Raw genomic sequence first — 23,096 nt, forward strand, 5'->3', positions numbered from 1 at the left:
GGAAAGAAGAAGAAGAAGACCACCATCAGCGACGCTGAGAAACTCCCCTTCTCCCTCCAAAAAAAACCCAAACCGGAGCTTCTGAGGGAGGAACCGAACCCACCACGGTGGTGGTCACCACGGTTGCGGTTGAGCCCCATCGCCATACGTACCCAACTCGTGGTGGGAGGAGAAAAACCCACCGGTTGGAGCCCGAAAAGAGAAAGCGAAGCGGTTTGGGTACATACTACCTTTTTTCTTCTTCTTTTGGAAGGAGAACTTTTGCTCAATAGCTTTGACTTCTTCTGCCGAGATGAAATGACGGACGTTGTAGCTCACCCCGACCCTGTTGAGGTGACCCCTCACGTGGTTGGCTAAACCGATGCCGTTGTGGAAGCGATCCGGGCAGTACGGACACTTCCTCTCTTCGTTCTTCAACATGGGCGAATCTGAGTCCAAGAAGTCATCCAAGTCCAGAGTTCCCTCCAGAGGAGCATCCAAGAGGAGAACGTCCAAGGGAAGAGGTTCTTCCAGCATGAAATCCCGAGGAGGGAACACGGTTTTCTTCTTGAAGAGCTTCCGAGGGCGCTTCTTGGCCTTCGGGTGGAGGCTCATCTCCTCCAGCAGGACGAGGGGCACCATCATCCGCAGCTGCTGCCGCTGCTCCTCCGTCGCTATGGACGAATCGGTGGCTTTCAAGGTGTCTCGGAAGGTCCTCTTGAGGTCCAGAGCCGCTTGAGGGACAGCGACGGCTTTGCCGCTTCGCTTCTCGCTCAGATCTATTTCGGTGCTGATGGAGATCTCCTCTTCCACATTCCCAACGTCGTTGGCCAACGCCCACTTGTGCCTCAGTTCCTCCAACCCCACCGGTTGGTTTCCGAGGCCGTCGCCTTCTCCTTCGAGGCGTTGTCCTCCCGTTTTCTTCTTCAGCTGCTGAAGAGCCACGTGGGAAGAAGCTTTGCTGGAGGAAAAACCCAAAGCCTTGGGAGGAGCGACGTACGGAGCCGCTTTCCTACCGGGAAACCCTGAGCCGTGGTGGTCCTTCCTCCCGGCGCCGTTGCTCCTGGGGAGCCTGGGAGAGGTCGGACCAAAGCCGGCGATGGTTTCATAGTGGGAGACGCTTTCCCGGTGAGGAGGAGGGAAAAACCGTTCGGCTTTGCCGAAATACTCCACCTCGGCGAAGCGCCCGGACCTGGCGGGGCTGTAGGCATCTCGGCTGGTTCCTGGTTGGTTGGGATCATCTTCGTACCCTTCCGCGTCCCAGTTGAGGTGGGAATGAGCGTATCTCATGTGCTCCTTGAGGATGTCGTTGTTGGGAGCCGGGAAGCCGCAGAGGACGCAGGTGAGGAGAGCTTTGGCGGTGCCGGGTGGGGGCTCGTTGGTTTGGAAGGGTTTGTAGATGCCGTGCGTGGTGGCATCGTCTCGTAGTTCTCCGCCGGTGCCGCTTCCAAAGAGATTGAGGTTCTTGGCCCCTTGGTCCTTCCTCTCCTTGACGTGCATCTTGGCGTGTTGGACGAAGATCTTGGAGGAGTTGGTGCCGAAGACGCATTTGGGGCACTGCAAACGAGCGTCTCGACCTTCGTCTGGAAACTCATTCAACTTCTGGATCTCCTCGATGATCTTCTCCCGGGATTCTTGGTGGAGCCTCTTGTGCTGCTCCAAAGCCGTGGGGTCTCCAAAGGCCCAACCGCATTCGTTGCAGCAGAACTGGCATTGACCTCCCAAAGCGTCTCCGTCTTGGTCCCCGCCGGCTCCTCGGTTGTGTTGGAGCATGTGATCCATCAGATGGTCCTTCTTCTTGAAGTAGATGCTGCACTCGATGCAGGTGTAGACGGAGGGGTCGTCGTCGGGGCCCACCTCCTCCTTGCTCTGCTCCTCCACCACCACCCCGCAGACGTAGGGCCTCACCTCCACGTCGTACGAGCTGCACGGAGCCGCCTCCAAGGCCATCAGCGGGATCCTCTCCACCGAGTCTTCTGCGTTCACCGTCCACGACTGTTTGCCCACGGCGAGGTCTCCGCTCAGCTGAAGACTCGGCTTTTGGATGGTCCACTCGGCCGCGGCGAGGGCGTCGATCTCGCCCAAGTCCGCCTCCACCATCAGCCCCTTCCTGAGGCTCGAGGAGCTCTCCAGGCCTTTGGCCTTGGGGAGGACAGGGTTTAAGGTCTTCCGGAACACGGTCGGAGTCAACGGAGGAGGCACTTCACGCCCGACGTGGCCTCGGAAGGGCGAAGCGGTTGCTACATCCGTTGGCTTCGTCACGTCCTTGTAAGGAGGACTTGGGCTCCTGGTGGGTCGAGGAACCCACTCGAACCTCTGGAGGCCCCTCTTGCTCTTCTCTAAGTGCTCTCGGTGGAGACCTTCGAGTTGCTTTGGTTCCTTTGGAAGATACGGCTCTTCTCCGGCCCCGAGCGATGTCCCGGCGCCCCCCTCGCCCCCATCCATCTCCTCGGCGTCGCTCTCCGGTTCCACCCGGATGGCGTTTCCACCGTGGGGCTCCACCAGGAACGTCGACTCCTTCACTCCTCGCGCGTCCTTGGAGTCCCTCAAGGTGGAGAACCTCTCTAAAGTGCTTTCGTCGCTGCCCGCGGAAGGGGTCCACTCGGCGGCGGTGGCCACGCTGCGAAGGTCTACGGAGCTTCTCACCTCCGCCCGGTACAAACCCTTCTGGAAGTCCAAACGTTCGTCGTTCGTGGAGCTGCAAAGGAGTTGGGGAAGAGTTTAAGGAGGTGACACAAAGGAGTCCACGGACAAAAGGGTTCTCCAAGACCCAAAGCGAGTCGGCGCCGTTCTTACGGCACAACGATGGGTTGAGGATTTCATGGTGACTTCCATACGGTCCCCAAGATTTGGGACGTAAAGGAGTCCATCCCTTCCCACAAGCGTTCCCACAGCTTCTCCTGCGCTTACTCCAAGCGCCGCCCACCCATCTCCACATCCTCTCCCTCCAGCGGTTCCTCTGCGTTCACTCCAGGTGATGGTCCCCATCCCCACGTCTCCCACCTCCACCTCAGCTTCTCCTCCCCTCTTCCCTCTGAACTCCTTGAGATGTTCACAGGTGATGGTATCCATCCCCACGTCTCCCACCTCCACCTCAGCTTCTCCTCCCCTCTTCCCTCTGAGCTCCTTGAGATGTTCACAGGTGATGGTCCCCATCCCCATGTCTCCCACCTCCTCCTCTCGCCCCTCTCACTCTCATCTTCTCCTCCCCTCTTCCCTCTGAACTCCTTGAGATGTTCACAGGTGATGGTCCCCATCCCCACGTCTCCCACCTCCACCCTCAGCGACTTTGGGTCACCCTCGGTGGCTTTGGGTCACCCTCAGCGGCTTTGGGTCACCCTCGGTGGCTTTGGGACACCTTCAGCGGCTTTGGGAGACCTTCAGCACCGTTGGGACACCATAGAAGCTTTGGGACACCCTCCATGGCTTTGGGAGACCTTCAGCCCCGTTGGGACACCCTTCGAAGGTTTGGGACAACCCTACGTGGCTTTGGGTCACCCTCAGCAGCTTTGGGACCCCCGAAGTGGTGGTCGGTGGGACACCAGCACCACCCACCCCAGCAGGCACCCAGGTGGAACCAGGGTGGGTCCATGGAGAACCAGGATGGGCCCAGGTGGAACCACGGTGGGCCCAGGTGGAACCAGGTGGTTCCATGGAGAACCAGGATGGGTCCAGGTGGAACCAGGTGGGTCCAAGTGGAACCAGGATGGGCCCATGGAGAACCACGATGGCTCCAAGAAGAACCAGGATGGGCTCAGGTGGAACCAGATGGGTCCATGGAGAACCAGAATGGGCCCAGGTGGAACCCGGTGGCTCCTGGGAGAACCAGGATGGGCCCATGGAGAACCACAATGGCTCCAAGAAGAACCAGGATGGGCTCAGGTGGAACCAGGTGGGTCCATGGAGAACCAGGATGGGCCCAGGTGGAACCAGGATGGGCTCAGGTGGACCCAGGATGGGCCCTGGTGGAACCAGGTGGGTCCATGGAGAACCAGGATGGGCCCATGGAGAACCAGGATGGGCTCAGGTGGAACCAGGTGGGTCCAAGGAGAACCAGGACAGGCCCTGGTGGAACCAGGTGGGTCCATGGAGAACGAGGATGGGCTCAGGTGGAACCAGGTGGGTCCATGGAGAACCAGGACGGGCCCAGGTGGAACCCGGTGGCTCCGAGGAGGGACTTTGGGAAGGAAGAAGCAGACGGTTTGGTGGGAAGGAGAACGAGTGAGATGACCTCGAGCAGCGCCCACCTCGCTGCGCCGAGCACACCGACCGGTGGGGTCTGGTGGGACCGAGACCTCCGGGAGCCACCGAGGAGCTCTTTTTGGTGCTCCGTGAGAACTTACCCGAGGTCGGTCCGGGGAGCTGAGGCCGAGACGGCACCGGAGAGGGCGGGACCGGGTTCATCTGCAACGAGAGGAAAGCGCCGAGGTCAGCGCCCACCGGAGGCTCCTTCGAGGACCTCCGCAACGGAGCGAAGGTGGTTTGGTGGGTCCAAAAGATGGAGGAGCCCATGAGATCCACCACCTCTGCTCCATCTGCCCATCCTCGGAGCTCAGAGTGCAATGGAGAACCCTCATCCCAACCCTGGAGGAGCTCAAGGACACCATGGACGGAGCTCAGAACCCTTATCTCAACCCTGGAGGAGCTCAAGGACACCATGGACGGAGCTCAGAACCCTTATCCCAACCCTGGAGGTGCTCAAGGACACCATGGATGGAGCTCAGAACCCTTATCTCAACCCTGGAGGAGCTCAAGGACACCATGGACGGAGCTCAGAACCCTTATCCCAACATTGGAGGAGCTCAAGGACACCATGGACGGAGCTCAGAACCCTTATCCCAACATTGGAGGAGCTCAAGGACACCATGGACGGAGCTGAGTGCAATGGAGAACCCTTATCCCAACCCTGGAGGTGCTCAAGGACACCATGGACGGAGCTCAGAACCCTCATCCCAACCCTGGAGGAGCTCAAGGACACCATGGACGGAGCTCAGAACCCTTATCCCAACCCTGGAGGAGCTCAAGGACACCATGGACGGAGCTCAGAACCCTTATCCCAACCCTGGAGGAGCTCAAGGACACCATGGACGGAGCTCAGAACCCTTATCCCAACCCTGGAGGAGCTCAAGGACACCATGGATGGAGCTCAGAACCCTCATCCCAACCCTGGAGGAGCTCAAGGACACCATGGACGGAGCTCATAACCCTCATCCCAACCCTGGAGGAGCTCAAGGACACCATGGACGGAGCTCAGAACCCTTATCCCAACCCTGGAGGAGCTCAAGGACACCATGGACGGAGCTCAGAACCCTTATCCCAACCCTGGAGGAGCTCAAGGACACCATGGATGGAGCTCAGAGTGCAATGGAGAACCCTTATCCCAACCCTGGAGGAGCTCAAGGACACCATGGACGGAGCTCAGAGTGCAATGGAGAACCCTTATCTCAACCTTATCTTGGAGGGCTTCTCCAACCGTGACCTAAGGACTGGATCTTCGAGGTCTTCTCCAACCATGACCCGAGGACTGGATCTTAGAGGTCTTCTCCAACCATGACCCGAGGACTGGATCTTGGAGGGCTTCTCCAACCGTGACCCGAGGACTGGTGGTCAAAGCGGTGGCATCTCTGACCCCTCCATCAGGTTCTCGTGGCTCCCCAATCCTTCTGGAGACACCTGTGGAGCTCCAGGACCGATCCACGGGATGAGGAGAAGCTTCGAGCAGGAAAAGCCCCATCACCAACGCGATGGGGGGAGGAAAGGGTGGGACAAACCCCAACGGTCCTGAAGGAAGGGATGGAAACGCTTCCATAGATCCCCGGTGAGGAGCAGGGACGAAGGACTGCCAGGAAAGGACAACGGAAGGAGCGTCGCGGGACCTCCTTTGTTCTCCGGCGCTGCTTCTATTTTTAGCGGCCGTCTCCTCTGGAGGAAAACAGGCGGTGATTTATCTCCGGATAAAGCTGAGGAGCTCCGTCCCGGTTCCTCGGAAACCCGGAGAGAGGAGGGACCTCCATGGCTTGGAAGGGTTGGCTTCGCCCCTCTGGAAGCTCCATCCGGAGCGGCTCCTCCACGGGTTCCTCCCAGGAGGAACCACGATGATGCCTTTGGGTCTCCTCCAAGAGCTCCAACACCCCCAGATCACGGCTGTGGGTCCTCACGTCGTGGTTGTGGGTCCTCAGAGAAGAGCCGTGGGTCCTCGGATCCCGGCCGTGGGTCCTCAGAGAAGAGCCGTGGGTCCTAAGATCATGGCCATGGGTTCTTGGGTCCTCAGATGATGGCTATGGGTCCTCAGAGAAGAGCCGTGGGTCCTCGGATCACGGCCGTGGGTCCTAAGATCATGGCCATGGGTTCTTGGGTTCTCAGATCATGGCCAAGGGTCCTTGGATCACGGCTGTGGGTCCTCAGATGATGGCTATGGGTCCTCAGATCACAGCTGTGGGTCCTAAGATCATGGCCATGGGTTCTTGGGTCCTCAGATCATGGCCATGGGTCCTCAGATCACAGCCGTGGGTCCTCAGAGAAGAGCCGTGGGTCCTCAGATGACGGCCGTGGGTTCTTGGGTTCTCAGATCATGGCCAAGGGTCCTCAGATGACAGCCATGGGTCCTCAGATCACAGTCGTGGGTCCTAAGATCACAGTCGTGGGTCCTAAGATCATGGCCATGGGTTCTTGGGTCCTCAGGTCCTCAGATCATGGCCGTGGGTCCTCAGATGATGGCCATGGGTCCTAAGATCACAGCTGTGGGTCCTCAGATCATGGCTGTGGGTCCTCAGATGATGGCTATGGGTCCTAAGATCATGGCTATGGGTCCTCAAAGAACAGCCATGGGTCCTCAGATGACGGCCGTGGGTCCTAAGATCACAGCTGTGGGTCCTCAGATGACGGCTATGGGTCCTAAGCTCATGGCCATGGGTTCTCGGGTCCTCAGATCATGGCCAAGGGTCCTCGGATCACGGGTGTGAGTCCTTGGATCCATGGATCATGGATCCTCGGATCACGGCCGTGGGTCCTCAGATCATGGTCGGGGGTTCTTGGGTCCTCGGATCAAGTTCATAGGTCATAAGATGATGGCCGTGGGCCCTTAGATGACAGCTATGGGTCCTCAGATCACGGGTGTGGGTCCTTGGATCCACGGATCACGGATCCTTGGATCACAGCTGTGGGTCCTTGGCTCATGGATCCTCGGATCACAGCCGTGGATCTCCTCCCGTCCATCGCGTGTTCCTGGGGAGCAGAGCCCAGCGCCCACCTCACCACAACCTCCTCTCAGGAGCTGCTCAGAGCCATGAGGTCTCCCCTCAGACTCCTCTTCTCCAGCCCAAACCCCCCTCAGATCCCTCAGCCCCTTCCCTTGTTCTCCAGCCCCTTCCCAGCTCCGTTCCCTTCTCCAGATGTTCTCCAGCCCTTCAATGTCCCTCTTGGAGTGAGGAACCCAAACCTGAACCCAGGATTCGAGGTGGCACCTCCCCAGGGGGACCATCCCTCCCCTGGACCTTCTGGCCACCCCATGGCTGATCCGATCCGATCCTGGTGGCCTTCTCGGCCGCGGATCTTCAAGTCCGGCTCAGCAATAAGGAGTCCCTCATCCACTCCCACCTTCGATTCTGGAGACGGTGCCCCAAGTTTTCACACCATGAAGGTCCTGTGAGGACCTTTGGCTTTCGACGGACGGCTCCGAGTGGAGCACAAAGCTCAAGTCCAGGAAGGAAGGAGCCGTTGGCTCGTGTCCCGCATTCCACCCCGACTCCGCCGAGCTGAGGATTCCTCCCGCGCCGTCCAAGTCTGAAACATCTTGAGATGTTGGCTCTGCTCCCCGGGACGCTCACGGTCAGCGCGAACTCGCTGGGATTTCACAGCCTTCACACAAACCTCTCCGTGAAGGAACCTCCTGAAGCCCAACGGGAGGTGTTCTCCTCCCGGTGGAGAGCCGCAAAGCCCCACCTTCCCCCGGAGACGGAGCAACAGGACCTCCACGTGGGACCCTCAGCAGCTTCAGGCGCTCATCCCACCATCAGAACGTCTCCGTTGGAGAGAAGAACGCTGGGGGATGAGTCCTTCAGCCACCAAAGCCGCCCCACCAGGGCCCTCATCTCACCATCGAGCTCCGAGGAAGCCGGAAAAAGGCAAAGCCACGGATGAAGCGGTCACCACGGACCGGAGAAGCTCCACCGTGGTGGAAAGGAGAGGGTAAGTGTCCAGGTAGGAGCCAAACCACAGCTTCAAGTGCTTCCCTTCTCCCGGGACAACGCAGTCCCCCCGTCCAGGGGTGGTCAGAAGACAACACCCCATTTTGATCTCCCAAACGGGATGAGCGCCACCGCCTTCCCGGAAACGGCCGCGGCATTGCTTTTCCAAGAAAGAGGTCAACCTGGAGGTCCAGGAGCCAAAGAACGGAGCCAGGAGAGGACAAACCATCTGCCTGGAGGAAGGACCACACCCTTCCAGGAGCGATGGTGGAGTCAGGAGACGTCCCCAGCGCAGCCCAAGGGCCTTACGGGGACACTCCACCGTGGGTTGGACCATCGCGAGGCAACGGGGAGGGCTTTGGAGACCAAGCAGGACCCACCTGCTGAAGGGAAAGGAGGAGAAGAGCATCGTCACACCCAGAGGAAGATCCACAAGGGGTGGTGAAGGACACATCTACGGAGGCAACGACTCCATGAGGAGAAAACATCGAGGAGAAGCACTAAGAAGTCTCCTGGAGAGCCCCAGGAAGGCACCGGTGATGTCCATCCTGACTCCAAAAAGGGCCTGAAGAAGGTCCACCATGTGGAGAAGGAGCAGCCCCGAGGGAAAAGGATGGGGTTAAAATGCCGGAAAAGCCAAGAGTGATCCCCAGAATCCAAAGAGAACCCCAGAATGATCGATCACGACGGGGTGAGACGCTCGTTGGTCGGATGACGGACGACCTGTCCTGCTCGGAGACGACACGGGAGCTGCGAGTCACCACCGCGAGGATGGGTGGGAAACACCCAAACCCCCCCAATAAAGAGATGAAACCCCCTCTTGGTTGTCCCCAAAATGACGAGAAGGAGAAGAAGCCACGTGGTCGGCGTCGGAAGGATTGACTGAAAGCGAGAGGAGAGCACGGAAGGGCGACGGCGAGAAGGTTGTTTGGTTTGGCACAGCCCACCGGGAACCTGAAACCCTTCCAACGAGGAGCTCTGCTCTTATTTCCAGCCTCGTCGGCCAAAGGACAGGAGCCAAACGGGGCTTTTGGAGCTCTCAAAGTGGAAGCGAAGCCCCAGGAGAAGAAGGAGGAGGAGGAGAGGTGTCCGTCTCTGCCCTCAAACGCATCCAAAAGGCTCCGAGCGCCGCGAAGCAAAGCTTTGAGCTCTGCGTCCTCCAGAAGAAAGGGAAAAGCTGAAGGTAGGAGCCCCAAAACCACAATTGAGGGCCTCCTCTCAGGTTCCGGAGCTTCCCATCATCCGTGGAGCTGGTGGAGCGAGTCCAGAGGAGGCCACAGAGGGGGTTCTGCCCCTCTGGTGAGACCAAACCTGGATTCTGAGGTCAGTTCTGGAGGCCTCAGGACAGGGAGGACACGGAGCCGGTGGAGCGAGGGCAGAGGAGGCCCCGGAGATGATCCACGAGGGTGGAGAACCTCCTGGGGGAGACGGGCTGAGAGTTGGGGTTGTTCAGCCTGGAGGAGAGAAGGCTCCGAGGAGACCTTAGAGCACCTTCCAGTAGGGAAAGGAGCTCCAGGAGAGGGGCTCTGGATCAGAGATGGGATGAGGGGAACGGTTTGGAGCTGAAGGAGAGGAGATTGAGGGGAGATCTTAGGGAGAAATGTTCTCCTGGGAGGGTGGGGAGGTCCAGGTTGCCCCGAGAAGTGGCTGCTCCATCCCTGGAGGGGTTCCAGGCCAGGTTGGACGGAGCTTGGAGCCCCTGATCCAGCGGGAGGTGTCCGTGCCCATGGAAGGGTTGGAACCGGATGGGTGTTGAGGTCCCTTCCAACCCAACCCATTCCAGGATCCTCCTCACGTTTCAGGTTCTGCTGATCTTTCCAAGAGCAACCGTGGGGCAAAAGCGGACAATGGTGCTCCAAACCTGGGGCTGATCTTGAGGTTCAGCCCTCGGCCGGGCTCGGACCACGCTGCCACCTCCCACCACTGCTGCCACCAAAGACACTCTTTGAGTGTCTTTCAGAAGAACCTCTGGTGAAGTTCTCATCAGCTTCAGAAACAACGATGAGGCTCGAGATGGTCAACCACCCTCCCGAGATGCCCAAATTCTGCTCCGAGACACTCAAACCCCACTCTGAGACACCAAATCTCCATCCCAGATGCCCAAATTCTGCTCCGAGACACTCAAACCCCACTCTGAGACACCAAATCTCCATCCCAGATGCCCAAATTCTGCTCCAAGACACTCAAACCCCGCTCTGAGATACCAAATCTCCATCCCAGATGCCCAAATCCTGCTCCGAGACACCCAAGCTCCGCTCCCAGGTGCCCAAATCCCCTTCCCAGATGCCCAAACCCCACTCCGACACACCAAACTCTCATCCCAGATGCCCAAATCCATCTCCGAGACACCAAATCTCTTTCCCAGATGCCCAAATCCAGCCCCGAGATACCCAAACCCTTCCTTGAGACACCCAAACCCCACTCTGAGACACCGAACTCCCTCCCCAGACACTCAAACCCCGATCCCAGGCGCCAAATCCCATTCCCAGACACCCAAACCCCACTCCGAGACACCGAACTCTCATCTCAGATGCCCAAATCCTGCTCTGAGACACTCAAACTCCCTTCCAGGATGCCCAAATCCTGCTCCGAGACACCAAATCTCCATCCCAGATGCCCAAATCCTGCTCCGAGACACCAAACTCCCTTCCAGGATGCCCAAATCCATCTCCGAGACACCAAATCTCTTTCCAAGATGCCCAAATCCTGCTCTGAGACACTCAAAACCCCACTCCCAGGCGCTAAATGCCCTTCAAAGACACCCAAACCCCACTTCGAGACACCAAATGCTCATCCCAGACGCCCAAATCCTGCTCCGTGATGCTCAAACTCCACTCCCAGATGACAAATCCCCTTTCCAGATGCCCAAATCCTGCTCCGAGACACCAAATCTCCTTTCCAGATGCCCAAATTCTGCTCCGAGACACCCAAACCCTTCCTTGAGACGCCCAAATCCCACTCTGAGACACCGAACTCCCTCCCCAGACACTCAAACCCCGATCCCAGGTGCCAAATCCCCTTCCCAGACACCCAAACCCCACTCCAAGACACCAAACGCTCATCCCAGATGCCCAAATCCTGCTCCGAGATGCTCAAACTCCACTCCCAGATGACAAATCCCATTCCCAGATGCCCAAATCCTGCTCCGAGACACCCAAACCCCACTCTGAGACACCGAACTCCCTCCCCAGACACTCAAACCCCGATCCCAGGTGCCAAATCCCATTCCCAGATGCCCAAATCCTGCTCCGAGACACCAAAACTCCTTCCCAGGTGCCCAAATCCCCTTCCCAGACACCCAAACCCCACTCTGAGACACCAAATGCTCATCCCAGACGCCCAAATCCTGCTCCAAGACACCAAACTCCCTTCCAGGATGCCCAAATCCTGCTCCGAGACACCCAAACCCTTCCTTGAGACGCCCAAACCCCACTCTGAGACCCTGAACTCCCTCCCCAGACACTCAAACCCCGATCCCAGGTGCCAAATCCCCTTCCCAGACACCCAAACCCCACTCCGAGACACCAAACGCTCATCCCAGACGCCCAAATCCTGCTCCGTGATGCTCAAACTCCACTCCCAGATGACAAATCCCCTTTCCGGATGCCCAAATCCTGCTCCGAGACACCAAACCCCCTTCCCAAATGCCCAAATCCTGCTCCGAGACACCAAAACCCTTCCTTGAGACGCCCAAACCCCACTCTGAGACACCGAACTCCCTCCCCAGACACTCAAACCCCGATCCCAGGTGCCAAATCCCATTCCCAGATGCCCAAATCCTGCTCCGAGACACCAAAACTCCTTCCCAGGTGCCCAAATCCCCTTTCCAGACACCCAAAGCCCACTCCGAGACACCAAACTCTCATCCCAGACACCCAAATCCTGCTCCGAGACACCCAAACCCCCCCAGATCCTCATCTCCCCCAGATCCTCATCTCCCCCAGATCCTCATCCCCCCTCTGATCCTCATCTCCCCCAGATCCTCATCCCCCCCAGATCCTCATCTCCCCCAGATCCTCATCCCCCCCAGATCCTCATCTCCCCCAGATCCTCATCCCCCCTCTGATCCTCATCTCCCCCAGATCCTCATCCCCCCCAGATCCTCATCCCCCCCAGATCCTCATCTCCCCCAGATCCTCACCCCCCAGATCCTCATCCCCCCCAGATCCTCATCCCCCCCAGATCCTCATCTCCCCCAGATCCTCATCCCCCCCCAGATCCTCATCTCCCCCAGATCCTCATCTCCCCCAGATCCTCATCCCCCCCAGATCCTCATCCCCCCCCAGATCCTCATCCCCCCCAGATCCTCATCCCCCCCCAGATCCTCATCCCCCCCCAGATCCTCATCCCCCCCGGATCCTCATCTCCTCCAGATCCTCATCCCCCCCAGATCCTCATCCCCCCCCAGATCCTCATCTCCCCCAGATCCTCATCTCCCCCAGATCCTCATCCCCCCCAGATCCTCATCCCCCCCCAGATCCTCATCTCCCCCAGATCCTCATCCCCCCCCAGATCCTCATCCCCCTCCAGATCCTCATCCCCCCCAGATCCTCATCTCCCCCAGATCCTCATCCCCCCCCAGATCCTCATCTCCCCCAGATCCTCATCCCCCCCCAGATCCTCATCTCCCCCAGATCCTCATCCCCCCCAGATCCTCATCCCCCCCAGATCCTCATCTCCCCCTGATCCTCATCCCCCCCAGATCCTCATCCCCCCCAGATCCTCATCCCCCCCCAGATCCTCATCTCCCCCAGATCCTCATCCCCCCCAGATCCTCATCCCCCCCCAGATCCTCTTCCCCCCCAGATCCTCATCTCCCCCCAGATCCTCATCCCCCCCAGATCCTCATCCCCCCCAGACCCTCATCCCCCCCAGATCCTCATCTCCCCCAGATCCTCATCCCCCCCAGATCTTCAAACCCCTCCAGATCCTCATCTCCCCCAGATCCTCATCTCCCCCAGATCCTCATCCCCCCCAGATCCTCATCCCCCCCAGATCCTCCAACCCCTCCAGATCCTCCAACCCCTCCAGATCCTCCAAGTCCCATTCCAAGATGTCTTCTCCCAAGTCCTCCTCACCTCTCCCACCTCCCCCAGCCCCGAGCACGATGGTCCCAAACCTTCTCCTCCCGTTCCTTTCCCGTGAGCCACCGGATGGTCAGAGGAACCTCCGGATGGAGCTTGGAAGCTCCAGATCGAGGGTAGATGCTCCATAACACCTGGTCATTCTTCTACCACTCCAAACCTTGGAGGTTCCTCAGCTCTGGTGGGACATGGATGGCATCTGAACCACTTGGGGAGAGGCTGCAGTGGGCAAAGGGAGGTGGGACCACCTCTTTAGCAGGTTTTCCACCTAATGTGTCCCCATTCCCAAAGCCATTGAAGAACAAAAGGGAGGTGAGAAAGAGCTCCAGGAGGTCCAACCCTCCATTCAAGCCTTCATCCACCCAAAGGGAGCCTTTTCAGAAGATTCCAAACCCACCCTTCAACTCTTCCTCTTCTATTGTCCTTCAAGAGTCACCGCCCTTCCCAACTCCATCCTCTCCACCCTAAGGTGACAGCAGAAAACCCTCCTGGTCAGCAGAGGACACGTAGAGCATCTCCTTGGAGAAGTTTCCATCCGGTCCGTCTGACCAGCGTCCGAGTTGTGCCGTCAACACATCCCCTTTGGAGCCATCTCCGTTAACTTTCCAGCAGATCTTGGCTGCTCCCAACACAGATTCTTCCCCTCACCGTCCACTTCTCGCTCCAGGTCCCACCAACCCCGTGTCCACCAGCACGGTTGGGCTTCACCCTCCTTAAAACCAAGTTTTAATCACCTAAAAAGCAACAATCGAGGAGTCCTGGGAGTCCACCACGTTCAGCTTTGTTCTACCTGGTGAGAAGGTCCCCAAAGGCTCTTTTGGATGCTCCAAAGCCATGAAGATGACTCCTTTCTGACCGTTGCTGTCAGCCTACAACGAGTTGTCCTCTCAAAACCCATCATCTACCACGAAGACCTAAGAACGCTTATCAACCACGTTGGTGGACGTTCCGGAGCAACGAGAACATCTCCTGGAGAGCTCGTGACGCTGATGGGTGAACTTTGCTGAGGGGGAATGGAGCCAAGAGGTTGGACCAAGAGGTCCTTGATGTGAGTGAGAGCTCTTGGAGCCACCTTGGCATGAAGAGCTGGTGGGTTTGTGGAGATGGAGGGTTCCTGGAAGGCATCGCCTCACAGCACCACGTCCACCACGTTGGGGACGGCACAAACCCATCAGAGTGCAGCAACGATAGACGAGACTGAACCCAAAAAGCTGCTGAGATACTTTCTCCACTCAACCACCCCACCAAGAGGAGGCCCAAAGCCCCCAGGGTGGAATATCGGGACTCGGCCCCCGCGACCGTGGAATTGGGAAGAGGTTGGAAAAGCCCTCTTGGCTCATCCCCTCCAACCATCAGCCCAACACCACCAAACCCCGTCCCAAAGCGCCACAGCTCCACGTGTTTTGAACCCTTCCAAGGACGGAGACTCCACCACGTCCCTGCGCGGCCGCTTCCAACCCTTCTCCGCCCTTTCCATGAAGGAATCGTTCCCAACGTCCAACCTAAACCCCCCCCGGTGCACCTTGAGGCCATCTCCTCCCGTCCATCGCGTGTTCCTGGGGAGCAGAGCCCAGCGCCCACCTCACCACAACCTCCTCTCGGGAGCTGCTCAGAGCCATGAGGTCTCCCTTCAGCCTCCTCTTCTCCAGCCCAAACCCCCTCAGATCCCTCAGCCCCTTCTCCTGCTCTCCAGCCCCTTCCCAGCTCCGTTCCCTTCTCCAGATGTTCTCCAGCCCCTCAATGTCCTTCTTGGAGTGAGGAACCCAAACCTGAACCCAGGATTCGAGGTGTGGCCTCCCCAGGGGGACCATCCCTTCCCTGGACCTTCTGGCCACCCCATGGCTGATCCGATCCGATCCTGGTGGCCTTCTCGGCCGCGGATCTTCAAGTCCGGCTCAGCAATAAGGAGTCCCTCATCCATTCCCACCTTCGATTCTGGAGACGGTGCCCAAAGTTTTCACACCATGAAGGTCCTGTGAGGACCTTTGGCTTTCGACGGACGGCTCCGAGTGGAGCACAAAGCTCAAGTCCAGGAAGGACTCAATGTCCCTCTTGGAGTGAGGAACCCAAAGCTGAACCCCCGATTCGAGGTGGGACCTCCTCCGGCCTCACTCTAACACCGAGTCCCATCAGGCAAATCCCACCCGGGTTTGAAGTCCACGGGGAGACGTTCTCTCTCCTGGTTGGGCTCCTCCAACCGTGGTCTCCGTGGGGTCTCCAGGTCCATCCCCGGTGTTCAAAGCTGGAGCGAAGGTGCTCCAAAGCATCTCCACCCCAGTGGAGGAGGTGACCAACCTCAGCGAGTTACAGATCGACATTTTTTGTCCTCTTTTTGCTTTAAAAGCCCCATTTTTTTGGTCTCCACCACAGCCGGAGGTGGATCTGCAGAAGGAACCCTCCAAACCCAACTTTCCTTCTCTCCTCAACAGCAAAGCCCAGAGGAGGAGGAAGGTGGCCTCGTTCCTCCTGGGACCGAGAGGAGGTGACAGCACCTCCAGCCGTGGTGGCTGTGGAAAGGACTTCTCCTTCACCTCCTCCTCAAGAACTTTTCCCTCTTAATATTGAGAGAAAAAGGAGATTTGGGCCACTCGTGGAGGTGGTTTGGACATCATCATCTGCAGGTGGTTTGGACATCATCATCATCTGCAGGTGGTTTTGGACATCATCATCTGGAGGTGGTTTGGACATCATCATCTGGAGGTGGTTTGGACATCATCATCTGGAGGTGGTTTTGGACATCATCATCTGGAGGTGGGTTTGGACATCATCATCTGAAGGTGGTTTGGGACATCATCTGAAGGTGGTTTGGACATCATCTGAAGGTGGTTTGGACCTCTGGAAGCTGAGCTGGACCAGAAGAACAGCGTCGGTTGCGAGACAGAAGGAAGGTGACCCCAAAACCCCGACGGCACGTCCTCAGCCAAGCGAGAACTTGGGTTTGTAGAGCCAAAAACTGACACACGTCCACCTTCCGTCCTCCTCAATGCCCGGTGGAGAAGAAAGATTGGGTCACGTCCTACTTCCCGAGGCAGGAGGATCCCAAGGAGGATCCGCGCCCGCGGCCGGTGGATTATTTTTACACCGTGGCCCCATTAAACGCCCGCGAGGACGCGGAGAGAGCCCCGAGGGGAGCGGTTATCGAGCGCTGCCGGAAGAGCCGCTCGGAGCTCCTCCACAGTTTGGACAACCGAGTCCTGAGCTGGAGAAGAGGCACCGGGAGGGCGAGGGATGGATCTGCCCCTCCGGGGACACCAAACCTGGAGCTTCACGTCCGGCTCTGGAGGTCACGGAGGTGATCCGAAGGGTGGAGAACCTCCTGGAGGAGACGGGCTGAGAGTTGGGGTTGTTCAGCCTGGAGGAGAGAAGGTTCTGGGGGGACCTTGGAGGATCTTCCAGTAGGAGAGGGGCTCCGGGAGAGCCGCGGAGGGGCTCCGGATCAGGGATAGGACGAGGGGGGAACTTCGGGGGTCAAAGATGGAGATTGAGGGGAGATCTTGAGGAGAAACGTCCTCCTGGGAGGGTGGAGAGGTCCACGTTGCCCCGAGCAGCGGCTGCTCCATCCCTGGAGGGGTTGAAGGCCACGTTGGATGAGTCCTGGAGCCCCTGATCCAGCGGGAGGTGTCCCCACGGCAGCGGTGGGGTTGGATGGGCGTTGAGGTCCCTCCCAACCCAACGCATTCCCTGATTCTACGCAAGAGCGGCCAAAGAGGGGAGCAGAACCTTCTCCCAGCGCAGAGGACACCGGGCGGGACCTCTCGTCACCTCCAACCCTGACGGTCTTGGGTTAAAGACCACCCAGAGCAAGAAAACACCACCACCACCCCCCACCACCTCCTCTTGGTGGGACCTTTGAGGAGCACACGGTGACACGAGGACACTTCGGCGCTCACAAACCAACACTCCGACCACCAAATGGTCACTTTGGTGTTCCGCCACGGTTGGTGGAAAGCAGCCAACTCCGAAAGCCCTTGAGATGAGATCCGCGGCCAAGAGCTTTGTCACGGGGCGTTGGTGAGGACGTCGCATGGAGTTCTGACGTTGAACTTGAGGGTTTCCAAGTGTCGTCCCCGTCCCGGCTCAGCCCCACCTCTGCTCTTGGACTCGAAGCGGCCGATTGTTTATCTGCTAAGCAACGAGATGACATCGCTCCTGGCACAACTCGAGGCTGACGAAGCACTAATGAGCGTTCCTGGGATTGGAAACTCTCCCAGTTGGGAGAAGATGAAAGCCAACAGCTTCAGCTCAGCTCAGGAAGGAGAGAACGTCAATTCAGGGTCACCGTTTCCCCAAACCTCCGTGAGGAACCTCAAGAAAGGAGAGGATGTCGGCTCGGAGGACCATCAGGAGGAGGTGCGGTGGGGTCGGCGGGAGCTGCTGCTCCTCCAGGGAGTCGGTTCTGGATGGGCTTTAAAGGAGAGCGGCGCAGGAGTGGGCAAAGCGCCCTCGGGATGGGCTACGCGGGAGCGGCTCCACTCCAGGAGAAGGTCCAAAGGCACCGGGAGGGCTCTGCTCAACCCAAGATCAAACCAAACCAGGAGGTCCTCCACCGCCGGAGTCCTTCACTTCGTAAGAGCGACATCTTTCCATCTCAAAAAAAACCACCACCCTAAAAGTCCTCATTCTTCACAATGCTGAGATGCCACCACCCACCCCCACGCTCAGCTCTTGGCCAAACCTCATCCTCACAGGGGTTGGAGACGCTTTGGGCTCCTCAACCTCTTCATTGTGTCTCCTGCAGCTCAGCTGCTCCGGGTTTCTGCTCCCGCCTCGCACCCCCGAGCCCGTCCCTCCAGGAAAGGTCATCCAGACGGACCAAGAGCCACCAGGAGGGCTGGGACAGACCGATGGTGGCATCTCAAGACCTTCCCAGCCTTGAATTGAAGGCTCAGTTAAAGGAGCAGCGAAGAGTTGGGCTCAGAAACCACAGGAACATCTCCCAGAAGACTCGAAGGACCCATAGCTCCGGGGCTTTGTGTCCCATCGGCTCATTCCCAGTTCAACGTCCCAGTTCAGAGCCACCCATCGGCTCATTCCCAGTTCAGAGCCGCCATCGGCTCATTCCCAGTTCAACGTCCCAGTTCAGAGCCGCCCATCGGCTCATTCCCAGTTGAGAGCCGCCCATCGGCTCATTCCCAGTTCAACGTCCCAGTTCAGAGCCACCCATCGGCTCATTCCCAGTCCAACGTCCCAGTTCAGAGCCGCCCATCGGCTCATTCCCAGTTCAACGTCCCAGTTCAGAGCCACCCATCGGCTCATTCCCAGTTCAACGTCCCAGTTCAGAGCCGCCCATCGGCTCATTCCCAGTTCAACGTCCCAGTTCAGAGCCGCCCATCGGCTCATTCCCAGTTCAACGTCCCAGTTCAGAGCCACCCATCGGCTCATTCCCAGTTCAACGTCCCAGTTCAGAGCCGCCCATCGGCTCATTCCCAGCTCAACGTCCCAGTTGAGAGCCGCCCATCGGCTCATTCCCAGTTCAACGTCCCAGTTGAGAGCCGCCCATCAGCTCATTCCCAGTTCAACGTCCCAGTTCAGAGCCACCCATCGGCTCATTCCCAGTCCAACGTCCCAGTTCAGAGCCGCCCATCGGCTCATTCCCAGTTCAACGTCCCAGTTCAGAGCCGCCCATCGGCTCATTCCCAGTCCAACGTCCCAGTTCAGAGCCGCCCATCGGCTCATTCCCAGTTCAACGTCCCAGTTGAGAGCCGCCCATCAGCTCATTCCCAGTTCAATGTCCCAGTTCAGAGCCGCCCATCGGCTCATTCCCAGTCCAACGTCCCAGTTCAGAGCCGCCCATTGGCTCATTCCCAGTTCAGAGCCGCCCATCGGCTCATTCCCAGTCCAACGTCCCAGTTGAGAGCCGCCCATCGGCTCATTCCCAGTCCAACGTCCCAGTTGAGAGCCGCCCATCGGCTCATTCCCAGTCCAACGTCCCAGTTGAGAGCCGCCCATCGGCTCATTCCCAGTCCAACGTCCCAGTTCAGAGCCGCCCATCGGCTCATTCCCAGTTTTGGAGTCTCCCGAGAGACGGATTAAGAGGTTTTTGGCCCCCGAGAGAGGTTTCTACACATGAAGGTTCAGTGTTGACCTCAAGAGCTCCTGGAAGGTTCCTGGAGAGATGGATCAAGAGGCTTTAGGCCCTCAAGAGGGGTCCGTGAAGGTTCCTGGAGAGACGGATCAAGAGGTTTTTGGCCCTCAAGAGCTCCTGGAAGGTTCCTGGAGAGATGGATCAAGAGGCTTTTGGCCCTCAAGAGGGGTCCGTGAAGGTTCCTGGAGAGATGGATCAAGAGGCTTTTGGCCCTCAAGAGCTCCTGGAAGGTTCCTGGAGAGATGGATTAAGAGGTTTTTGGCCCCCGAGAGAGGTTTCTACACATGAAGGTTCAATGTTGACCTCAAGAGCTCCTGGAAGGTTCCTGGAGAGACGGATTAAGAGGTTTTTGGCCCTCAAGAGGGGTTTCTACACATGAAGGTTCAATGTTGACCTCAAGAGCTCCTGGAAGGTTCCTGGAGAGACGGATCAAGAGGTTTTTGGCCCTCAAGAGGGGTTCCTACAGCTCAGGCCCAGAGGGAGGAGGAACCCGGGAGAAGGGAATGGGATTGTGCACGTGGATCAGGAGGTTCTTGGCCCATGGAAGCGGAACCAAGAGCTGAAAAGCTTCCCAGACGCAACGTGGTCCTTCCCCACCTCAGGGTGGGTACAGAGCGATGGCACTCTCCAACCAAGTCCCCAAGATCAGGAGATGAGGCTTCAACTCAATCGGTGTTTGAGGAGATGGGAAAACTCATCGCGGGGAAACAGCGTTGAAGAACCACGAGCGGCAACTCCACCGCTGGAGAAGAAGTCCTCCCCACCAGCCGGAGGACAACCAAGAGGCCAAGATCCAGGCGGTGGTGGGATCTGTGGCCACCACCCATCTTGTTTCCCAGCGAGGACACCGGGACGGGGAAGAAGGTTTCAAGGAGGACCTGAGATGGTGGAGATGTCTTTCAGGCACTCGGGGTTTGAAGCCAACGAGCGGTTGAGGTGGGACAGAACCAACTCTCCAAGGCAGGGGACAACCAGAGGGCTGCAGATGAGCAGATGATCTGCAGCGGACACGTTGGATGGACACCGGATCACCCGGAGACCTTCAGGCAAAGACTTCCAGTCCATAACTCAACATCTAAGTGGAAACCAGTAAGAGGTGGAGATCCTCCAGGGGCCGTACTGGGACTTCCTGAGCACCTTGGGGGTGGCAGTGAGTTGAGGGAAGAGACCTTGTCCAGAAGGACCATCAAGAAGGGGGTCAACGCAAGTCCCATGAAGGTCAGTGAGGCCAAAGATAAGGTCGTGGGTCAGGGTTGGGTCATCCCAAACCGGGAGACGGAGCAGCTCCGCGGAGAAGGACCACTCGGAGCAGGTCTGGAGATGCCCCTGAGAAGACCCCAGAGACGAAGCACCTCTCCTTTGAGGAAAGGGGGTAGAGTTGGGGTTGCGGAGAAGGCTCCGAGAGGTCCTTCCTGTGGCCCTTCCATCTACGTAAGATGGAGAAAGACTTTTGACCGAGATTGGTAGAAGCGGCAGCAACGGTTCGGCACCGGAAGGAGATGGGTTCAGGTTGGACCAAGGGAAGAACCACGGAGAACGTGGTGAGCCCAGAACACCCTTTGGGGATACTCCATCATGGGAAGTCCAAGATGAGGTTGATTTGAGCAACCACACCTTCAGGAAGACCTTTGAAGGTCCCTTCCAACACCACTCAACCCAAGCCAAGAGCCCTCGAAGGAGAGGTTCTCCTGGAGCCGCGGCACAGATGGACCCAATGGGGTCTTCCACGGCTGATGGAGATTCTCCACCCCATAACGGGACAATCCCCCAACGCCACCACCTCCAGCAGAACCAGGGGAGGGCTTTCCACCTCGAGAAACTCCACTCGGAGCGACCGCGGCTTTGCCGGCACCACCAAAACCATCCAGATCAACACCGCCACGGAACAGCTCCACCCAAGACCAACACAGGCGGTGGAGCACAACGGCATCGCGTGGACACAGTGTCCCGGTTTGGGCTCTCCAAAAGCCAAGAGGTGTCTCCAAATCCACTCGGTTTGACCTTCCACCTCCCCCCGGCTCCACGTTCCTCACCGCCTCACGGTTCCTCCACGCTAAAGAGACGGAGAACATCTCCCCCTCCAAGAGCCCAAACGCCCACCATGAGGATGGAACCGGCAAGAAACCCAACCGAATCATCTCGAGCACCGCGCCACACGGACAAAGCACCAGGAGATGTCTCCACCACCCAAAAAAGCACCAAGTGAGGACTTACCGGCCACGTCGTGAGCTTCCAAAGCGACGTCGGGCTCCTGACGAGACAGCGAGGAGAAGAAGTCGGGATCTTCTTGCAACGGGCGCAGTTTGGGGCCAGAAGGTCCCTTCCCGTCCCTGCTCCTCATCGTGAGATCATCCGCGGTGTAGAAAGCGTCTTCTTCCAGCTCCGTCTCCATCGTCGTGGTGGATAAAGCCGAGTTCTCCAGAGCCTTCTTCCCATCCTGAAGGAACGCCGCTCTTCGTTCCTCACCTTGAGGACACTCGAGGGCAGGAAAAGTCTCTTGGGTCGCTTCCGGTGGCATCAACAAGGATCTGGATCCTCCATCTCCTTGGTGCTCCGAGAAGCTGGCGAGATGTTTCTCCATCCCTCGGTGATGGGGTTGGGTCACTCGGAAAAAGCCACCGCGCCGGCACTGGGGAGGATGAGCGGCCAAAGACCGCCGGAAAAACCTGCCGGGAGGAGGAGAAGAGGAGGTGAAAATGGGGGAAAAAAGAGGGATTTTGGTGGAGGAACGCTGGTGGCTCAGCCCGTGGGAGGAAACCCAACGGTCTCAGGGCCTCCTTGTGGTCCAAAAGCTGGGAAAGATGTTGGATCTCACGGTTCTTCTCGTGGCGCCGGAGCTGATAGACCCCAAAAAGAGGTCGTTTGCCGCGATTTGAAGCCTTCTCCCCCACTTCTTACACCACGATACCCTCAAAGATCCCCCACATCCCATCCCACGGTGGGGAGACGCTCTCACCCCAAAGAGCAGCTCCTCATCAACGCTTCCCTCAGATCCGTAAGGTTTTTGGGGCCCAAATCCCCAATTTAGGAACGGTTTGGGGTCCACAGCGGTGTCGGCTCAACCGCGGTGGGTTGGGATGAAGGATGTCCCACCAGGATGGAGCTGGTGGCTCTCCCCACTCCGCTTTAACCACCGTCCGGCTTCAATCGGACACGGAGAGCATCTCCTAAGGTGCCACCACAGAGCGTTGGAGCTCCCACATCCAGCAGGACGGGAGCTCAGCAGCCGGCACGGCGCCGCCGGTGCTCCCGGTGCTTCCAAATGGGCCATCAAAAGGGAAGGAATCGCCCCAAAACCACATTGCCGAGGAAAAAACCCCCACGGAAGGGCGCCGGCAAAGAGGGCAGCAGAGCAGGAAAGGGACCAAAAGGCAGCACTTGGGATCCAGGGTGGGAAAAGCCACAGCCAAACCCCCCCGAGATCACGCGTGGTACCACCACCCACCGCACCCCGAGCCACTCGGTGCCCCAAAACCAACCACAACTCTCCAAGGTTCTCCTTCCGTTCTTCCCACAACGCAGACGGATCCATCTGCTGGATCGCCAGATCTCCTCCAAATCCCACCTTCAAGGCCAAAAACCCACCAGGAGGGTTTCAAGCTCACCAGGAGGGGAAAAAGGAGATGGTTTGACCCCAACTCGCTCCGGGTCGGCACCCAAAGGAGACGCAAGGGCTCACCCCAAGGTCCAAAGCCGAGAAGAACCCACTGGGAAGGTTTCAAACTCATCAGGAGGGGAAAAAGGAGATGGTTTTGCTCAGCA

The 23,096-nt window shown here is 58.3% G+C and overlaps 1 protein-coding gene across 5 annotated transcripts in view; it reads right to left on the bottom strand.

Moving 5' to 3' along the window:
* The window catches only part of WIZ (WIZ zinc finger), a 49,875-nt gene that overhangs the window by 17,986 nt on the left and 8,793 nt on the right, over positions 1–23,096 (bottom strand). For 2 of the 5 annotated variants that reach the window (XM_054051775.1, XM_054051772.1), the window contains exons 2-4: positions 21,549–22,000; positions 4,323–4,383; positions 153–2,677 (exon numbers count right to left, since the gene is read on the bottom strand). In XM_054051775.1, the coding sequence (XP_053907750.1) occupies positions 153–2,677; positions 4,323–4,383; positions 21,549–22,000 (3,038 nt within the window). Of the gene's footprint in view, positions 1–152; positions 2,678–4,322; positions 4,384–5,750; positions 6,090–21,548; positions 22,001–23,096 lie in introns of those variants that run through there. The other 3 variants (XM_054051774.1, XM_054051773.1, XM_054051776.1) reach the window with 3 other exon arrangements.

Source organism: Cuculus canorus, chromosome 30 (genome assembly GCF_017976375.1).
Source record: "Cuculus canorus isolate bCucCan1 chromosome 30, bCucCan1.pri, whole genome shotgun sequence".
Classification (NCBI taxonomy): Eukaryota; Metazoa; Chordata; class Aves; order Cuculiformes; family Cuculidae; genus Cuculus; species Cuculus canorus.